The sequence below is a fragment of the Leucopleurus acutus genome (assembly GCF_964270905.1).
Source record: "Leucopleurus acutus genome assembly, chromosome: 1".
Taxonomy (NCBI): Eukaryota; Metazoa; Chordata; class Mammalia; order Artiodactyla; family Delphinidae; genus Leucopleurus; species Leucopleurus acutus.
In genome coordinates this window covers 12,520,681-12,540,050 of record NC_139142.1, presented here as the reverse complement: position 1 = coordinate 12,540,050, position 19,370 = coordinate 12,520,681, and the positions used below count along the sequence as shown (strand labels likewise).

The 19,370-nt window shown below is 51.0% G+C and overlaps 1 protein-coding gene across 4 annotated transcripts in view; it reads right to left on the bottom strand.

The window, feature by feature from the left end:
* Window positions 1–745: 745 nt before the first annotated feature.
* CCDC88C (coiled-coil domain containing 88C) overlaps window positions 746–19,370 on the bottom strand; it is a gene marked incomplete at its 3' end in the record, with an annotated part of 127,182 nt that continues 108,557 nt past the window's right edge. For 3 of the 4 annotated variants that reach the window (XM_082841878.1, XM_082841879.1, XM_082841881.1), the window contains exons 25-30: window positions 17,715–17,953; window positions 12,363–12,551; window positions 8,656–8,724; window positions 6,152–6,220; window positions 5,068–5,357; window positions 746–1,744 (exon numbers count right to left, since the gene is read on the bottom strand). In XM_082841878.1, the coding sequence (XP_082698004.1) occupies window positions 746–1,744; window positions 5,068–5,357; window positions 6,152–6,220; window positions 8,656–8,724; window positions 12,363–12,551; window positions 17,715–17,953 (1,855 nt within the window). The remainder of the gene's footprint in view (window positions 1,745–5,067; window positions 5,358–6,151; window positions 6,221–8,655; window positions 8,725–12,362; window positions 12,552–17,714; window positions 17,954–19,370) is intronic. The other variant, XM_082841880.1, reaches the window with a different exon arrangement.

Sequence of the window (19,370 nt, the reverse complement as noted above, 5' to 3'; positions counted from 1 at the left end):
TGTTTGTAGAAAAGCGCGTCAGGGAAGGCAGGTGGCCCTGTGGCCTCAGAGCCCACCCTGCAGGGCCCAGGAGCTGGCTGCAGCGGGGAGGTAAACACCCGAGGCTACCGCCGCCTGCCTGGAAGGCCGCTTTGGCTCTGGGGTGAAGGGAAGCGCTTGGGACCCCAGCAATGGCACCGCAGTGCGTCTGGTTTTCAACAGCGAGCCTGCCTCTGGGGTCCACCCAAGGGCCACCCAAGGGCCTCCAGATCTTTGTAGTTTGGCCAGTGGGGGCTTTCCCTAGGATCAAATGGCTTTTGGGAGGGGAGTAGAGTTTCCAGAGCCACCAGGGCTCAGTCCTGTGAGTGTATGTGCGTGCGCACACGCCCACATACACACGCACTTCAGTGGAGGTCAGCAAGTTGCAAACGAGTGTTCTACAGGGGCGCGCTCAAATAGTGTCTGCTTTGGGGTCAGTTTGTCACTGCGTTCTGAGTGTCCCCATGCCAAAGTGGATTTGTTCAAAAGATACCAGTTGCTGGAGGCTACAGGTACAGAAGACACGTTACACACCGGGGGGAGGGTGCAACCCTCTCAGGGCTTGGCACGGTGTTTTAGTAACAAAACAAACAGAAGAAACGCACGGGAACCCTTTCCTCATTGTAAAGCCCTTTCCTGGCACCACAGGCAGACGGGGAAAGGCCATCATGATGAGCAGGTGCGTCAGTAGCTTTAAGGTTTAGGAGCTGCCGGTCCCGGAGCCAAGTCACACGCAGCCGTACTCGTACCACACGGTCTGCTGGTCCCCAGCCGGCTCGGGGGATGCCGGCGTGCTCTTCGAGCTGCTCCCACGACTGAAGTCCTCGGAGGCCCGGCTGCCATGGGGAGCCAGGTCGGGAGACCTGCCTGGGCCCTTGGCAGGGAGGCCCTCGCTGTAGCCCTGCCCCGGGACCCCGTCCCCCTCGGAGGGGCTGAACCCCGCCCGGACGGGGGCGATGGTGGCCGCCTCTCCCGAGTGCGGGGAGGCTTGGGGCTTAGTCCTGGCAGCCGGGGCTGCAGCAGGTGAGCAGTGCTGTAGCTGGGAGTTGCTGCCACTGCCACCTCCAGCGGCGATGGCTGGGGACGTGGCGGACTGCTGCAGGGGAGCTGGCCTCTCCTCCTTCGGGGGAGCCAGAGAGAAGCGCCTCGCGTCCAGTGGCCGGCTTCGGGGGCCGGGGCCCTGACAGGAGCCGCCAGCCTTTCCCACAAGCGGGGTCCGCTCCCGGGCCAGGCTGTGGGAGCTGGGAGGTGTGGAGCCCTGCAGGCTGTGGCTGCCTGTGTCTCTGCCCGCCGAGGCCTCGGGAGCCCCTGGCTCCTGTTTGCAGGCCTCTGGCCCGCTGGCCCGGAGGAGGTCGGCGGAGGCCAGGCTGAAGGCCCGGCTCAGGGATGCACTCCGGCCAGTGGGCGTGTGGGAAGCGGGGGGCATCGCGGCCTGCCGGAGTCTGCCCAGGGACAGGCTCTGGGGCAGCTGGGCCTGCCTCTGGGGGGCACTGGGCAGGGCCTCGGCCTCAGCGGGTCTGAAGTTCGGCTTCACGTACTGCCCGGGCTTCAGCGGCTTCCCCTCGGAGGTGGTGACGGGCATCTTGATGGTGGGGGCCACGAAGCTGGTGGGCATTTTGGCCCCTTCTTTCCTGGTAGGTGGGCCTGGCTGGCCTCCGATGGCCGGGAGATCACTGGCCTTTCTAAAATAGTCACTTAGCAGGTCATCCCGGCAACTGGGAGCATCCTACAGGGAAGAGAGGAAGAACTGAGTGAGGGCCAGAGGGGCCTTGGAGACCCCTCCTCCCACCCAGGATGTCCCCTGTGCCACCCACATGGCCAGGACTGAAGTTTCCCGCTCGGCCTGTTGAAGGCCTAACTTCCCCACCATACACACTGCTCTGGTCAGGGGTTGGGACAATACACGGCTCGTCAGGGAGAGGACCCAGATGCCACTCAGTAGCCCCCTAACTCTTTTCTTTCTTTTTTTTGGCTGCGCTTTGTGGCACGTGGGATCTTGGTTCTCCAACCAGGGATCGAACCTGTGCCCCCTGCAGTGGAAGCGCAGACTCCTAACCACTGGACCGCCTGGGAATTCCCAAGTAGCCCCTTAACTTTACAAGTAAGAAAGCAGGTCCAGAGAGGAAATGACTTCCCACAAGGCTCATCCACTTTATGGAAGGGTCAGGCCAACTGTTTCAACCTGGTTCCCATTTCTTCACCAAGCAGAGCAAGGGGCAGAAAGCTGACTGGCAGGACCGGACCTTCTCTGTCAGCCCACCAGGCTCAGACGCACTGCAAGGGCTTTACTGTGGGCCGCAGAGAGGAAGAGAAACAAGACCAGCTCCCAAAAAGCCAGAATCAACCACACTCAGGACCCTCACTGCCTCCCAGATGTTTCTCCTAATGTGAGAAGTAAGGGAGAAAGGAGGCACAAGGGGCAGGGGGAGGGCGGTGGGAAGCAGAAAGGTCGACCGTCCAGGAGAAGAGGGAGGTGGCCCAGCCCTCTATACTGTCCCCCTCAAGCAGCTGCCACCTGGCTGGGCTTCCCCTGGCCAGGGAACTGGTGTCCTTTGCCACCATCGTGGGGACAGGAAGAGCCGCCAGGGGCCAAGCTCGATGGCCGTGTTCAGGCTCACTTCAGCCTTCTGCCAACACCTCACAGCCTAGAGGAGGCAAGCGGAGGGTTCTCCTGAGGCCGACGCTGCAAAACGCGGAAGGGAAGTGAGTCCGCATCAGCGATGAGATCGGGGGCTGAGAGCTGCTGCAACGAGACCCCAGCCCGCTGTGACCTGTCAGGGGGCATCAGTCCGCAGGACAGGTCAGCAGCTCAGGAGCCACTTGCCGACAACTCCTGGCCCCTGACAACATCTGGATGCTCAACTTGACAGAGGTGCGATCTTGTGGTTTCAGGCTAGTTTGAAGCCTCATTCTTGGCACGTGTGTGCAGTAAGACCCTGGGTCATCAGTATGGACCAGAACCATTTATCAAGTGCTTCCCGCAGGCCAGGTGCTGTGCTAGGAACCAGGGGTATCATCGCAAAAAACTTAGTTTAATTTTGAAAGCAACCCTTGTAAGGGCTGCTTAAGGTTGTATTAAAACAATATTTAATATATAAGAAAACTGAGGTCATAGACAGACATCTAGAGTGTGGCAGATTGGGGATTAGAACCCGTGGCTGTCAGACTCTGCAGCTGTTTTCAGCACCTCCTGGTCCCTTTCTGCACACTTCTAACTTCTTTAACCCCCACCTTCAGGGCCACCCAGGGAGCCCATCTTGTGACACCCCTCCCCCCAGCATCATCAGTGCTTGGGGAAGGGGGGTATGGGTGGCTTCTCCAGGCCTGCTCAGAGGAGGGTAGGGGTGCCAGGTGGGGCTATGGGGGTGAGCACCTGGGCAGAGGGGGAGAGGACGGGTGGCTCTCAGAGGGTGAGCATCAGCTTCCAGCAGGGACAGGTAAGCAGCGGTGAGTATCTGGGCAGGTCTGAGCTGAGTGCGGAGGGGCCCTGAGCCTTGCTTAGCACCCACCCCCTGAGATCTGCCCAGAGAAAGGAAACTCACAGGGACCGGCACATCATCAGAAAAGGACTAAGGAGAGGAACCATCCAGTTGCAGGCACCCCTGATTTCTGGACGTTCTTGTTTATTCCACTAGATCAGTGATTCTCAGTGCGTGATGCCTGGACCCACACTGACAGTGAGAGCGTCGTCTGGGAACTTCACAGAGATGCAAAATCTCAGGAACTCTGGGGTCCAGCTTGTGTTCTGCCAAGCAAGTCCGATGCACACTGGAGTTTAAGACCCACTGCATCAGACCGTAACCTTCTGGAGGGCAGGTTTTCTGTCTTTCCCACTTTGAGTTCTCCAGCTTCTAACACACAGTAAGTGCCTGATACACAGACAACCACAAGACCGAGCACCTAGCAAGTATGCGACAGAAATTTGCCCATTAACTGGTTTGCTTTGTTTTCTTAGCGCAGGCACCATGCATACTTCCTCACACGCGGGAGCTGCTCAATAAATATCTCCCAAACAAATATTTTGTGTTCTGTGTCACTGTGACCCATTAATGTGGGCCAGAGTTTACTATAGGGCTAGAGAAAGTTCGACTGTATTTGTTTAAGGTAAATGAGAGAGAATCACTGAAGCATTAAACCTTAAAAGGTCTCAAGTGCAAGACAGTATATGTGTCATCTGTTGAATAACCCAATAGCTCATGGGACTGAATTTAGACAGAGTATGTAAAAGACACACATGCAGCTTCAGAAAAGCTAAATGGAGACGCTGGAAAGGTGACAGCGGAGGGAATCCTAATACAGGTGATGTTTGGGGGTTAGAGCTGCAGAGCAGAGGTCAGCAAACCAGAGCCATGGGCCAGGTCCAGCTTGCTGGCCTGCGAGCTAAGAATAGTTTTTACATTTTTAAATGATTGAAAAAAAATTTTTTTTATAGAACGGTCTTTTGGGACATGTGAAAATGATATGAAATTCAAATGTCAATGTCCATAAGTAAAGTTTTACTGGAACGCGGCCACGCCCACTCATCGACAGACGGTCTGTGGCTGCTTTCCCGCTAAAGCGGCAGAGTCGAGTAGTTGCAGCAGAGACCGTCTGGACTGGAAAGCCTAAAATATTTACTATCTGGCCCTTTATAGAAAAAACTGGTTGATCTCTGCTGGCGAAGGCTCAGGGGAAGTGGGCATTCCGAGCTCTGCCACAAAACCTAGTGAGATGCTAACTCTGTGAGTGGGGGGCCGGTCACTCTTTTCTTGAGAAGCTCCCAGCGGGGGGCGCACAGCACCCCTGCCCTCCATGCCGGCACCACGTTCTGCCCACTCACTTCACAGACGGAGAAACAGCCTCCGAGGTCTGGGGCTGGCTGCTGGCACCCAGGGATCTGCTGGCTCGCGGGTTTGCTCCCCACCCAAGCAGCCCTGCACCTAGGCCACGCACCCCCGGCCCCATCCCTTTCTGTGACTTTGCTGCCACGGCTTCTGCCTACTGTCCCAGTTTGGGAGATAGCAAAGGAAGAGGGATTCGCTGTGTCCCTTTGAGCCCTGGGCCACTCACGGAGGAAGGGGAGCCCCGGTTGCTCTCCTCCAGGAACTCCTCCAGGGTGACCATCTCACTGCTCGGGGAGGCTGAGCAGGGCCGCACCCCGCCATGGGGCTGGGCTGCGCCCCTCTTCCGGGCGCCCTCTTGGGGGAGAGGCCCGTTCCGGGGTGGGGGGTACTCATGGCGGCTGAGGGCAGTGCGCCCCGGGGTGCTGGCATCCCGCGGCAGAGTGGCTGTGTCCCTACTGGGGATCAGGTCTTCGCTGCTGAAGCTCTCGGACCTGCCGTGGAGCTGGTCGGAGGAACCTGGGGTCGGGGCGGGCGACACAGAGAACACACGTGAGTCCCCCTCTCTGTCTCCAGGGGGCTCTGTGCTGCCCCCAGCTCACTTAAGACAGAGAGGACGCTGCCTGAGAACCCAGGGTGCACTTCTCCCAGGCTGGGATTTTGGATGTTAAGAACACTCTGGAATGCTTAGAATTCAGAACAAAGTAACTTGAGATAAAAGTGGAAAAGCTTCTGCTGAAGTTTCCATTGTTCGGAGCTCTAAGGCACCACACTCATTAGCTCCTGTCTGTTCACATAGTTAAAGGTTTACTTAGCACCTGCTTCGTGCCAGGTGTTCTTTAGAGGCTGGTCATGTGGACTCTGAGAAGTGAAAAGATTTGCGTAAGGGTTTATGGTCTTGGGACAGCAAACACATTCTTTTCAGATGTGCAGGAAACATTCATTAAGACAGACCGTATTCTGCACCGTAAAATAAACTTAAAAAGAATCAAAGCCATCCGCTATGTCCTCTGACCACAGTGGAATTCAACTAGCGTCACTCTGTCCATTCTACAGATGAAGTAACTCGGATTCAGAGGATGGGTGACTCTCCCAGGTGCCCAGAGCCTGTCAGAAGGGGTGAAGGGATTTGAACCCCAATCCATCCAAACCCCAGGCCTTCACTTGCAACCGCGTGACGTGGCCTAGGAATGCAAACGCAGAACACATGGAGGATCTTGGGAACTGTCTTTTTAAAATTACAAGTATACTATAAGCCCAGAGTCAGAGATCCACATACACTGCAAAGTGCCCAGAAGGAAAGGCCGGCTCACCTTTCAGGTTAAGAGGTGAGCTGTCGCTGGACGCATTTCTACTGCTCTCCAAGCTCCCCGGCCGGGACGCTGAAAGGAAACGCCAACATATAACCTAAAGGCCGATGGTGAACCATCTAATCCGAGAAAAACTATGGAACAAAGTAACTCTGTGCCGAAGTGAAGCTGAGCGCCCCCAGGAAGGCCGAGCGTCGGGATCGTCTGTGCTCTCCCCCGAGGACAGCTAACTTCCCTGAGCGCCAGGCGTGGCACCCAGCAGACTGTCCAGAAATGACAGCCTATGGTGTATATATATATATTTTATTAGGTCTAGGGCTGTGGCTTAAAACAATTTTGTTAACGAGGAAAATCTCATGCAGAACTGAAAAAGCAGACAAAAAACCCGGCTGCTCTGGCTGAGCCAAGAGTTGGGGTGGGGATGCCCACCCCCATTAGTGCACAGAGCTTTCTGGAACACGTGTGAAAATCTCCTGCCTAGACCATGACAGTGTAGCTCGGTGAGGGCGGGAGCCAGGAAACGGCAGTGTGCGCACACGTGTGTTATGTGTGTGAATGGGAGTGTGTACCGTGTGCAGGTGGCTTCAGCTCCCTGATCCCGGGAATGGGACCCTCAGCAGGAGAGGGGGCATTTGCTTTTCCCAGCTGTTTGCTGTCCTTCGGCTCATCCATGTCAAATTCACATCTGCCCCAAAGGGAAAACCTGACCTTTACGGTGACAAATGCTGGAGGGAACCAGCCCTCCCGGCTGCTGTCTGTGCCTGAGCGGGTCTGCGGTGGCGACTCTTGGATCCCAGGGTGAATAACCAGGTCCAGGGAGGGACCCCGCCCACACGGCACAGGGCAGGCTGGGTCTTCAAGGCCTGCCTGCAGGGTACCTCTCCCGGTCCCCTCTGCCAGCAGCACTCAGCATCACGGCCCTCATCAGCCTGCCCTGTGTCAGTGTTTGTCCTGCTGGACCATGAACCCCTGGGGGACGGGGACTGTGTTTCTGGCATCTCTGCATCCTCCCAGCACACAGCTGGTGTTGACCGCACTGAGAACTGGAGACGTACTACTTACAAGCTACCTCCCCTCCTGCCTGCAAGTTTGCTTTTGTTTTTCTGGGTCTTTAGGGCACCCAGTTCCCACGTGCTGATGTGTTCTCTGCAAATAGAAGGCATCTGGAAAACACTTACTAGCAAACGGGGTTTGGGGACGAGCCAAAAAATACATGGTTTTCGTGCATGATATAAAAGCAGAATAAGTCCTCTCTTTGAGAAGGGAATATTTGAAATGAAAAAAAGCACATCCCTCGTTAAAAAGGAAATAAGTTTCACTAAAATTGTGATACAAATCAATGGGACCCCAAAGCACTTTTGTTTATCTAAGCATTGCATCAAAAACCCCTTTCCCTTCTTTTTCCCGATAAGAGAAGCTCAAGGAATCAGAATACTTAGGAAGAAAACCCTTTTGGTCAGCTGACAAGCATAAATTGGGCTACTCAGGTTTACCAAATGTTGCAGGAGATCTCTGCTGTTGTGTTATCCACCACTCAATGTAAAGACATAAGGGCGCCCTGTGTCAAACTGTTTCATCGCAGAGCCTGTCTTTACTCATGTCAATTGGAAATGTCTGTATTTGTATCATAATACTTTTAAGACAATGGATAGGGTAGAGATAACACTTATTGTCGATCAGAAATAAACTGAATTCAATGTAAACTTTTTTTTTTTAAGAATTACCTTCCAACCCTCCTATGACTTTTTTTTTTTGCAAAACTTTAAGAAAAACCCAAAGCTGTTTATAATTTTTGAGAAGGTTGGTATAATTCTTGGTTTCCCTTCTGCCTAAATTTACAATATGCCTGAATCAAACGGCAAGTGCTTCTAACAATTTCTAAGACTAAATATAACTTGGAGCCACTCTGGGCAACTAAAATCCAAGTGAGGACAGTGAGAGATCTTCCTGAAATCAACACTCCCTGTGTGGGTCACCAGAACTTCCTGGCAAACAGGGGTGCTTTAAAGCAAAAGGAATTAAACTCTCCAGAAGTGGGATGCTTGATACGTAGTGACTTCCCCGTCACTGGAGGTATGTAAGCAGAAGTCACATGCTCAGGCCCTGGGGAGGGCAAGGAAGGAGCCTGGAGGAACTGTGGACCCCCCCATTCCCACCTCATACAACAACTTCACTTTCACCTGTTTTGTGTGTTGGACTTCCATACAGGACTTAGCTTAAAGGAAAAGCACTGTTTGTTTGTTTTTGCGGTACGCGAGCCTCTCACTGCTGTGGCCTCTCCCGTTGCGGAGCACAGGCTCCGGACGCGCAGGCTCAGCGGCCATGGCTCACGGGCCCAGCCACTCCGCGGCATGTGGGATCTTTCCGGACCAGGGCACGAACCCGTGTCCCCTGCATCGGCAGGCGGACTCTCAACCACTGCGCCACCAGGGAAGCCCGAAAAAGCACTGTTGATAAGAACAAGACTGAGAACCCAGGAGGAAGGGGACATCGCACTGACCACTCACCGTACTGCCTGTGGGGAGCGAACTCGAGCTCCAGGGACGGTTCGCAGAGGCTGTCATCAGAATTATAGCCTGTGGTGAAAATAAGGTGATGATACAGGGGTCCCGGAACATCCACAGGGAAACACGGCGTCCTGTGCCGGACGGCCACCTCTGACTGGCACCTGAGCCACGGCAGCGCCAAGCCCTTGGAGGCGAGGGAGGGACGCGTGGACGTGCCTCTTCCATCCCTCCCCCTACTCCTCCTGCTGGCACGGCCCTCACTCCCGACTCCTGTTAGATTTAACTTCAAATCCCATTTCCGCCTGTGCAGTGACAGGGACTTGAAGACTAAAGCAGTGATCTGGCCAAAGGATTACACAGCAAAAGGAGGCGAGTATTCAGGGCCCTGGGGAGCGCCTCCCAACCTCCAAGGCCAAGCCGTGCCAGCAGTTCTGGTCTGGAGACCACAGTTGTCTTCAGGAGGCGGGAGGAAGGCAGAGGAGAGAATCTAGCACCTGAGGGGAGAGGCTGACTCCCTGGAAACAGCCCTGCCGCCGCAGCTCCTCACCCGAGATAGACCTGGAAGCACAGGCCACCCGTCAACTGCCCTTTCTCTGAGAGGGATTCAGATGCCCTCTGCCTCAAGCCTGCTAACTTCTCTCTGACAGTAGACCCTGGGTCCCACCAAATGGCAAGAGGGTTTCCACCCTGTCCCCAGTTCCTATTATAAAAGTTCTGGCAGTGAGATACACCCAGAGTTAGGTATGATGTATACACTACTATACATAAAATAGGTTAACTAATAAGGACCTGCTGTAGAGCACAGGGAACTCTTCTCAATACTTTGTAATGACCTACATGGGAAAAAAAATCTAAAAAAGAGTGGATATATGTATATGTATAACTGATTCACTTTGCTGTAGAGCAGAAAGGAATACACATCGTAAATCAACTCTACTCCAATAAAAAATTTTTTTTAAAAAGTTAGGTATGATCTAATTGCTTCCTTTGCAGGTTTTGTCTCCTGGAGATGAGGGCGGGACGACTCCTTTTTTTAACTCATTGAAGGCAAGAGAAGCCTACATTTTGAATTCTGCCCTAAAGCCCAACTCAAAGTAGTGGCTTAATGAAAACCTGCTGCCTTGATTACTACAGTATAACATGGCTAGTGATATGTACGCTGTTGGTCATTAAACCTGGCTAATATCAGAATTTTCTGGAAAACTTTAAAAAAATATGGAATCTTATTTAGGAAAAGCATATCTGTATTTGTCCTTTGACCCAGCAATTCTACCTCTAGGAATAAACTCTGGGGACTGGTTGGTTGAATGAACTGTCATACCACCATTTTAATTATTATGCGCCTCTTAAGAAGAATGAGGAAGATCTCCATGATATACGGCTAAACGAAAAAAAAAATCAAGGTGCATTATTTTGTTTATTTTTGCAAAAAGAAACACTGGAAGTATAAACAAGGAACCAAAAAAAATGGTTATCTATAGGCTGATTCTGCAATGGAATGGAGGGGAAAGGGAGAGATGTGAGACTCAGAAACCTAAGCATGCCTTCCTACCTAATTTAGCTTTAAATTACATAAATATTTTATGTATTAAAAAACAGGATTAATTTAAAAAGAAAAAACTCTAACACTGAAAACAGAAACAAATGAACCTTACTGTATATCAAACTGCTAACATAATCACCTAGAGAAAAAAATTCCAGTGAATTTTGAATATAAAACTGTGCATCCTTAGTGAGATATAATCGCAGAACTAAGAGAACTACCAGAAAACAAACATCACTTAGTACCATTACTGCATATTTTCAGGAAAAGTAGATTTTTCAAGAGACAAGACTTCTGTGTAAGAAAAGGACACACGCATATGAAATTAAAAAATCCCTGTAATATTAAATTGGAATTTGAAATATTGATATGAACTCATAATATCTATGTGCCCTTTCTTTACTGAAAGGGTCTAAAAGTAATGACAACTCTGTAGTGTCCAGATCTTGATTATTAAATTCTGCTCTAAAAGGAACTAGATTTACTTGAAGAAATGCTGATTCTAAGGGCAGGGAGTGGGGTGGGGTGTTCCATTTCGAAGACGGTTACATGCCCACTGGCGATGACTACCCAGAGTGTGAGAACTGGGCTGCCAGGGAATCGCCACGGGCAGTGCTGGGGTTGCAGGGTTGATGGACCCTCATGCACGCTCAGCGGATGTGTGACTGGCCAGTGATGTTTCCAGGCTTGGGCTCTGGTTCAGGGATGGGGGTCCAGACTGAGACAGCCCAGGGTTAGCCTGGAGGGCTGGACCTTGAGCCACACAGACCACTGGTACACTGAGGGGAGATGGTGTTCCCAGCTCTTTCCCAAGACCAGGCAGGGCCTCTGTACCCCAGGGCCCAGGAAACCAGGGGAGACTGATGACTGTGGACAACAGACACCCTTGCCACGCTGGGCTCAGAGCATGCCTGTTCCAGACAGCACATGGCACGGCTCCACTGACATCCAACAGTAAGTGACTGCGCCTGCAGTGTCTGGCCAGCAGTGGGGAGAGACTGTCCGGCTGCCCTGTGCCCCCCCAACTCACCTTCTCCCCAGCGGGGCTTCCTACTTGTAAGCAACTGGGATGAGGGCAGGGACCCTGTCTTTGCTTTGCTTGTCAAACCAAGGTTGTGAAAGTCTCTGGTTTCAAGAGCCAAGTGGGTGGTATTATCATGAAGAATCACCACCGCTGCTTGTTCTCCAATTTCTAACACCCCACAGGCAATCACTTTCAGTTCCTTCAGCTGTTTCTTTGGATGGTTTCAGATCGCTAAATTATCAGCGGAACGTCTTTTTTGCTTTGAAGCTTCCTGCTTCCTCTCTGTTGGCATACTTTAAATTTCCCAGTGCCTGCTCCACCCACCCGACTGCTCTTTTGGCGGCATCCCATTCTTGTTTCATGGGTGCAAAAGCTTGGCTCATCTCTGACTGTATTAATGACGGACATCGTAAAGCTTTCATCTCTGTGCTTCTGTTTACTCTGTTGCCTCTCACACTGGTTTTGGTCTCTGGTACTGGAGGCTCTCCTCAGGTATCCGTGGGCCTCACCTGGCCAGATCTTATGGGGACATTCAACTGGGAATTCCTTAAGCTGATCACATGACTGGGAGAATGTTTTAATCTCACATCTAAAGATGTGAACACACATGGCTACTGGCAACCTGGGAGACCTTCAGTTTGTAAAGCCTTCCCAGCAACCTCCTTGTTTTTCATTTGGGAAACGTGCCTTCCCCTTTACTAACCGACCTCCAGTTCAGAGACCCTCTGGTGTATCCTCCGTAGAGAATAAACCTCCAGACTTCTACCAAGTTGGGCTGAGGGAGGCTGCCTGCTTTTCGCCCAAACTTGGGCCTCCCTTCTGGAGCTGCTTGGTACCATCAAGGTCTGCAGGGTGGTGGTGAGAGAGGGTCCCGGGGCTTCCCCACCAGTGGCTTGGGATCAGGCCTCTAGAGGGTGAAGCTGTCTGTTCAGAGTCACCCACCCAGCTGGCAGGCAGGGCTGAGGCCTGAACCCTTGTCTGTGTGACGCCAGAGCCAGCCCACAGCTTAAGCACTCTGCTCTCCACCTCGCAGCCTGAGACCCCTCCTGGGCCTGAGAGCCTGGGGTCTTTAAGAAGGAACCTGAGCCCCAGATGCTCGGCCCTCTCGTTTCTGGACAAGGTGAGGGGCCCACGACTCACCTTTGGCGCGGCCTGGGTGCCGTGAGATGGGGGTGGAGCTGGAAGGGGTGGTAGTGATGGCTGAGGACGAACAGGGCCGGGGGCCCGGCTCCACGGGCCAGGGCTTCATGGCTGGGTCAGCAGAGGCATCCTTGCGGTCAAGGCTGTCTCTGTGCGGGGACCCTCGCTTTGGCTTTAGGTCCCCAGGACCTGGGGCAGAGAAGGACACTGAGAAACGGGGCTGCAGACTCCTGTGCTCAGGCCGGGCTGCCACACGGAGGCCTAGAAGCAGGGGTGGCAGGGCACACGGACCACAGGTACAAAAGCTGAGCTGCCCACCTCCCGGGCTGTGGTTTAAACAGGAGGGCCCTGGCTACAGGCCTGTGTCGGAGGGCCCACCTCCAATGATGGGCCAAACCATGAGCCCTGAAATTTTGGCTGGGAGGAAAAAAAGGAAAAACTCAAGAGGACAAACAAAATATTGGTGAAAGTCCAACATACTAACTATAGAGCACACCTGCTGCATAGCACTGTATATAGCTCAAATCCCTGATTTAAAAAGATCCTGCCGACGTCTGCTCAGGATCACTCGGATCTGAGTCTGAGGCCCTGAAGGTCCAGGACACGCAACTTGCCAACTGGCTTCACTTACAATCTGCGAAAAAAATTCACTGTCACCTTAACAATAGGGTAAGAAGCCTTTACTCTCTGTATGGTGAGACTGACTACAAGAAGGATTTTTACCTTGTATCTTATGCTTTTCTGCAGTCTCTAAATTTTCTACCATGAAGACATACTCTTGTCAAAGTTAAATACAATCCTATAGAAAAACATTTAAAAAAACCCCCCCAACTATCTAGTAATAAGAAAGGGGATGGGCTCTCCAAGACTGAGACAAAACCTAATGCAGCTGGAGCTCCTACTGGCATTAAGACGGGGCTGTTTTGCATAATGTCTCACTCTAGGCACCCCCAAGGCTGCAGACATAGAGCCACAACCACTGTGTCAGGCTCTCGGCCCCTCCCCAGCCTCTTCCACGGACCTGACTCTGTCTGCCCCTGGGCCACTCCAAGTCTGGACTCACTGTGAAGTTTTAAGTGCCTAAATCTTATGACTTGAAATCAACGTAAAATTTGGATTTTGAAAGATAACCTTGATGAGAAGCAAGACTCAAGTCTGGCGGGATGGACGGGACAGACATCCAACAGGTGAGGTTAAAATGAGGAGCAGAGGGGGAGGCGGAGATGACCACACAGTTAGCATGAACAGCAGAGAAACAGCACCATTCCAGCAGCATGCTTGGAGGACAGGCCTGGAAGGCCAGGACCTCAGCAGCCCAGGGTTCCCAAGGCAGGGTGCGTGAGACAAAGTCATTGCCACATCAGCCGACTTCAGCATTTTAATACGTATTTATTTTTTATAGTTACCTTGTTATTATTATTATTATTTTTTGCAGTACGCGGGCCTCTCACCGCTGGGCCTCTCCCGCCGCGGAGCACAGGCTCCGGACGTGCAGGCCCAGCGGCCACGGCCCACGGGCCCAGCTGCTCCACGGCATGCGGGATCCTCCCGGACCGGGACATGAACCTGTGTCCCCTGCATCGGCAGGCTGACTCTCAACCACTCTGCCACCAGGGAAGCCCTATAGTTACCTTATTTTTATGGTACTGGTTTTCCATTTACAATACAGATAATAATCTTTCCTTTTAGGATAAATTTAAGTGGAAACGGTGAGTCAATTCAAGGGAAAATATGTAAGTAACCACATAGGTGATGTAAAGATGTGGCCCAAATCATGAAGATGGTACAACAATGACGGCAGACAGAAAAAACGGCAGTAGCTAAAGGCCTCTATCGACCAGCCTTTCCCCCGCTCTGGGTGTGATTGGCGTGATGTTCTTTCTGTCCACTGCTGTTTTAACTTCAGCGTCCAAGGTGTCAAGAGAACGACAGTACAGTCATAAAACTTCATTCTGGACTGAACTCTGGCTGGGCAACATCGATGCAATTATTCAAAACGCTTGAATGGAGCACAATAAAATCCTTCAAAACATAGAGCACCTCTAAAAAGGGCCTTATCGGCAAAAGCCAACAATTCAGGGCTCTGACAAAGAAAGAGGAGAAAAGGGCAGCGGTTTTAAATTTAGATGCTTAGAGGTAAGTCTTAAAAAAAACTCACTTGACAGAGACTGTATATTTTAGGAAGCACAGCGACAACAGACCAGCTCTGCTTTACACGCGGGCGTGACAAAAGCCTGCAGGTGCGAGAGAAGGGGGGCAGCACACGGCCCCTGGACTTACTCAGCACGGCCATCCTGGCCAAAGGACCTGTGCATAGATGTCCCGAGGCTCCCCTACAGCTGTGCTGTACTGGAGAAACGGTCCAGAGGGTGTGACAACTCATCTTCTCTTTTGAACTCAGAATCCACGCTGGCTACTTTAAGTTTGGCTTGGAACTGGGGTCAGGAGGAGGGGTCCGCTATAGGTCATCTGGCCTTTAGGTACTGTTTTTTTTTTGTTTTGTTTTCGTTTGTTTGAATTTCAGAAATGAAGAAGGATACACGATGAAGACACATGGTAAAGGAAAAGGATTAGAAATCTCCAATCTCGGAAAAAGGGAGGGGCTCGTTAGGAGAGGATGGGGTTGTCAGAGGAAGACCAGAACTGCAGGTGTTTAGAGAGAGCCGAGAGAGCCGGGTGGGCCCCTGGAGACTTGTCTTTGTCCTTGCTTTTGCTTCTCAAAAAGGAACTCTCTCTGCGCTGAGTTGCTAAATCGTTATCCCCAGGATAACCCGAGAGGAAGGAAAAAAAAAAAAAAAAAAACACAAGAAATAAATGAAATGAATAATAACAAATGACTCTAAATTAGCTCAACGTACTTAGGAAATCAGTATCCTGTCCAGCCCAGGAAAGATGGAAACAACAGCCACGACAAGACCGGAATCAGGACTCAGTGAGTCACTTATGCTCTGCCTCAATTTAATTAATTTAGCAGCATCTGAGTGCCAACACTTTACTTACTCAGCACGTGAAGAGAATTACGTATCGCTCGAGGAGCCGAAGGGCTTAGATAATTTTTCAATTTCAAAGTGTGAAACTATTAAATAAGAATGTTTATTAATTTAGGAGCTGCAGCTTCTCTTACTCATCCATTTTAATGACTGACTCCCTGACAATCTGGCTCACGTGCTACACAGTACGTTTCTGGCCTGCTGTAATGAAACAGTCTACCTGAAGTATCCACTAATAATTCTTGTATATCTGAAATAACCTCTTTTGGCAGGATGAGTTTAAAAATAATGAAAGTACCTCTTTTTCATACCCCAAAGCCCTCAACACCAAGAATTATTATATGCTTTTAGATCTCCTATGCATCTTCTAATTCATGGCCTTTAAATCACAGAGTCTTATCAGAGCAGACAACTGGTCTAACTTTTTGAACATGTCATACAGAAACAACCAGTATATCCAATTTCTGATTTAGAGTTAAATTTGGTACCAGAACCTCCATTATTTCTTCCTCTGTGGCACCACCTGGTGGCCAATGCTCACACCACAGGATAAGGGACCGACTTTATGTGATGCTGTGGCCCATGGCTCTGCCGGGGCCCCTGGTTAGGCAGCATGTTGGTTCAGCTTTAACTGCAGGCAGTGCCCTTGTTGGTGAAGAGCTCAGGCTCCAGGGTTGACAGACCTCTGTTTGAATCCAAGTTCTGCCACTTACTATATCAGCAGGTGTTTCACCTTGTCAAGGCTTACTTTCTAAGCTCTGAAAAGGGGATGATTAATCATGCCTACCTCACGGGGCAGTTAGGACTAAACGCAAGGCAGATAAAGTAAATTAGCTGACAAGGTGCTGAGCCCAAAGAAAGCACCCAGTGCACGGCAGCTGTTACTGATGATCATCACTGACTTGCTCGTTCATGGATGGGCACGAGCATTTCTTTTCCTCTCCAAGTTTTCCTGACTCAATTAGGCTGGTTATAGTTAATTAAGTCAACTTTAATACAAATTGAGGTGATAAATGTCAAAACATTTAAACAGTCAAAATGAAAACCTGGGGCCACAGATCCCCTCTAGATAAAAACCAACGTTAAGCTTCATTATCATTTATCTGCACAAGAGCCTTTTACCTCATCTGACCTCCTGTAAAGAACGGGAGCGCAAGCATTAGTCCCCAAACAATGTGTGCGTGAATGCATTTTCTTTTGTGCATTTGAAAGTGACACAGCAGTACCTGAAGTGGTGAATGTGGCCTCCTGAAAGGCTTGTGCACGTGTCACACTCAGAGGGTGGCTTGTCACAGGCCCTTAGTGCTATCATGTCAGCCACCACCCCCGACAGTGTGTGGGTCTCAGGCATAGGCCTGATCTTCAGAAAGTCCTGGTGTCTTTCATAAAGATTCCAATTATTCAGGCTGCAGTTTTGGCATAAATAATCCATGAAATGATATTTAAAAGTAAATTTGGAAATTTAACCTTGTTTGAAGTAACTGCTGTGTTTAATCGATTCTAAGATGCACATCCCCACCCCCACCGCCCCATCTTAACATCACTGAAATCAGGATGCAGCTTCCACAGTGTCTTACAGTCACCACTGGGGCCAGATGGAACTGTGACAGAACTGTCACTGCCGTGACCAATATATTTTACTCATATTTTCCTTTTATGTGTGTACACAAAAATCTGTCGAATTAAGTCTTCTAGAAGAGCTCTTCCACAAGAGTACAATAAAAATTCTAAGTGGTAAAGCACTGCATCATTTGATTGCCAGCGTTATATAAAGTAATTGGGCAGTTTATAATTGATAGCCTCTTAGAGTTTGACAGAATAAAGCACATTCAACTAGGAACCCATTTCAGAACCCCTGGCAAACTCCAAATGGAAAGGTAAGCCGGGCCCCCTGGCTGGTAAGACTGAAGACCAGGTCAGGCTGGAGAAGAAAACCTGGCTGCCTATCTAAGTGCTAAAAAGACTGGAGTCACACGTGGGCTTGCAAAAGATCGCACATGTGCGCGCTGCCTGTTAAATGTGCCGGAGATCTCCCTACAGAAATAGTCTACTCTACAACTCTGACACGTACAAGGAAACCCCCAAACATATGCAACTGAGCTTGCCTCTGGTGCCTGCGTGGTTACCAGCTTTGGTTTGAGTCCCTCCCGCCATCTACAGGATTAGCAATGCTTCTCGCTCAACATGGGTTTGTATTTTCTTGGTTATTAACACACCTATGGAGGCAGATGTGCGTGTACACAGCACATCCCCTTCACGCTCTTACACACACAGGTGTGCACAGCCACACGCCGTCTCCCTCTACCCGGTCCAGTGAGAGGGTCCCTTAGACCACCCCCTGCAGCCAGGTCAGCCCGCCTACCTTTTCCCAGGGTCCCTTTGTGGATGTCACGCTCTTCTGCACAGCTTGAGCCCAAGGGGGTGGCCTCGGGGTTCTCCGGCTGGGATCTGAGCGGCTGAGAAGTGGATGGCGAGGTTGGGTCTGGGGACTCCAGCTGCCGGGGAGGACTGTCTGTAGTTGACTTCAATCGTTCTCTGGAACCCTCTTTCTTTGGTTTGATGAGTTTGACTAAAGCTTTGGCTCCAATCCAGTGGTTTTTCCTAGTTAGGAGTAGATTTTTAGGACACAATCAACCCTCACTGCCCCCTCCAGCAGGTTACTGGGTGCCCTAATGTGGGCTGGGATTCCCATCACCAGCCTGGGAAGCTGGCCAGTAACCACCACCATGACCACTGTATTTGGGGCTCAGGAGGCAGAACAGAGTTCTCGGTCACGCATGCGCTCGGGGATAGTTAGAAGCATGTATCGGGTCAGGAGTTCACACTAGTCTCTTGGGAGAACAGAACCTCGAGTACGCCCATTAACTCTTGATTATCTCTGGGAAGGAAGTCGTGCTCTGCTAATGTGATCTATTAACTCTTGATTATCTCTGGGGAGGAAGTCGTGCTCTGCTAATGTGATCTATTAGATCCTGATTATCTCTGGGAAGGAAGTCGTGCTCTGCTAATATGATCTATTAACTCTTGATTATCTCTGGGGAGGAAGTCGTGCTCTGCTAATGTGATCTAGTAGATCTTGATTATCTCTGGGAAGGAAGTCGTGCTCTGCTAATGTGATCTATTAACTCTTGATTATCTCTGGGGAGGAAGTCGTGCGCTGCTAATGTGATCTATTAGATCCTGATTATCTCTGGGAAGGAAGTTGTGCTCTGCTAACATGATCTATTAACTCTTGATTATCTCTGGGGAGGAAGTCATGCTCTGCTAATGTGATCTAGTAGATCTTGATTATCTCTGGGAAGGAAGTCGTGCTCTGCTGATGATCTAGTAGATGGCCATTTTTCTGCCAAAATGCCCTTTTCAGCGTCACACTCCTCCTCATCCTCTGCTAAAGTTCACGGTAAGCGTAATAAGCTGGCATTCCTTGACCACTCCCGGCACTGAGGAATCCGGGTGAGGTGGCAGAGGGCAGGGAAGAGGGCGCCGTGTGAAGTAAAAACAGGCAATTTAATGAGGAAGCGACGAAGCTGCAGCTAACGGGAAATGGAGGCTTCTGCTGTTACAAAAAGAGAACCACAGGGGCTTCCCTGGTGGCGCAGTGGTTGAGAGTCCGCCTGCCAATGCAGGCGACACGGGTTCGTGCCCCGGTCCGGGAAGATCCCACATGCCGCAGAGCAGCTGGGCCCATGAGCCATGGCCACTGAGCCTGCGCGTCCGGAGCCTGTGCTCCGCAACGGGAGAGGCCACGGCAGTGAGAGGCCCGCGTACCGGAAAAAAAAAACAAACAAAAAAGAGACAACCACACCCGAGTTCTACTCCTGCTCTGAACTGAACTGCACTGTGTTTACACAAATCCCTCCGTTTCCTCGTCTGGGCCTCAACTTCTCCATCTGTCAAAGAGAAGGCTGAGACTGAGGTTCTGAAATTCTGTGGTTGTGTGATTTCAACAGAGAGGCCTTGAGGGGTGCACAGCGATCCTGACTTTGAGGCTGGGCTGGGACAGGACCACGTGCAGGGC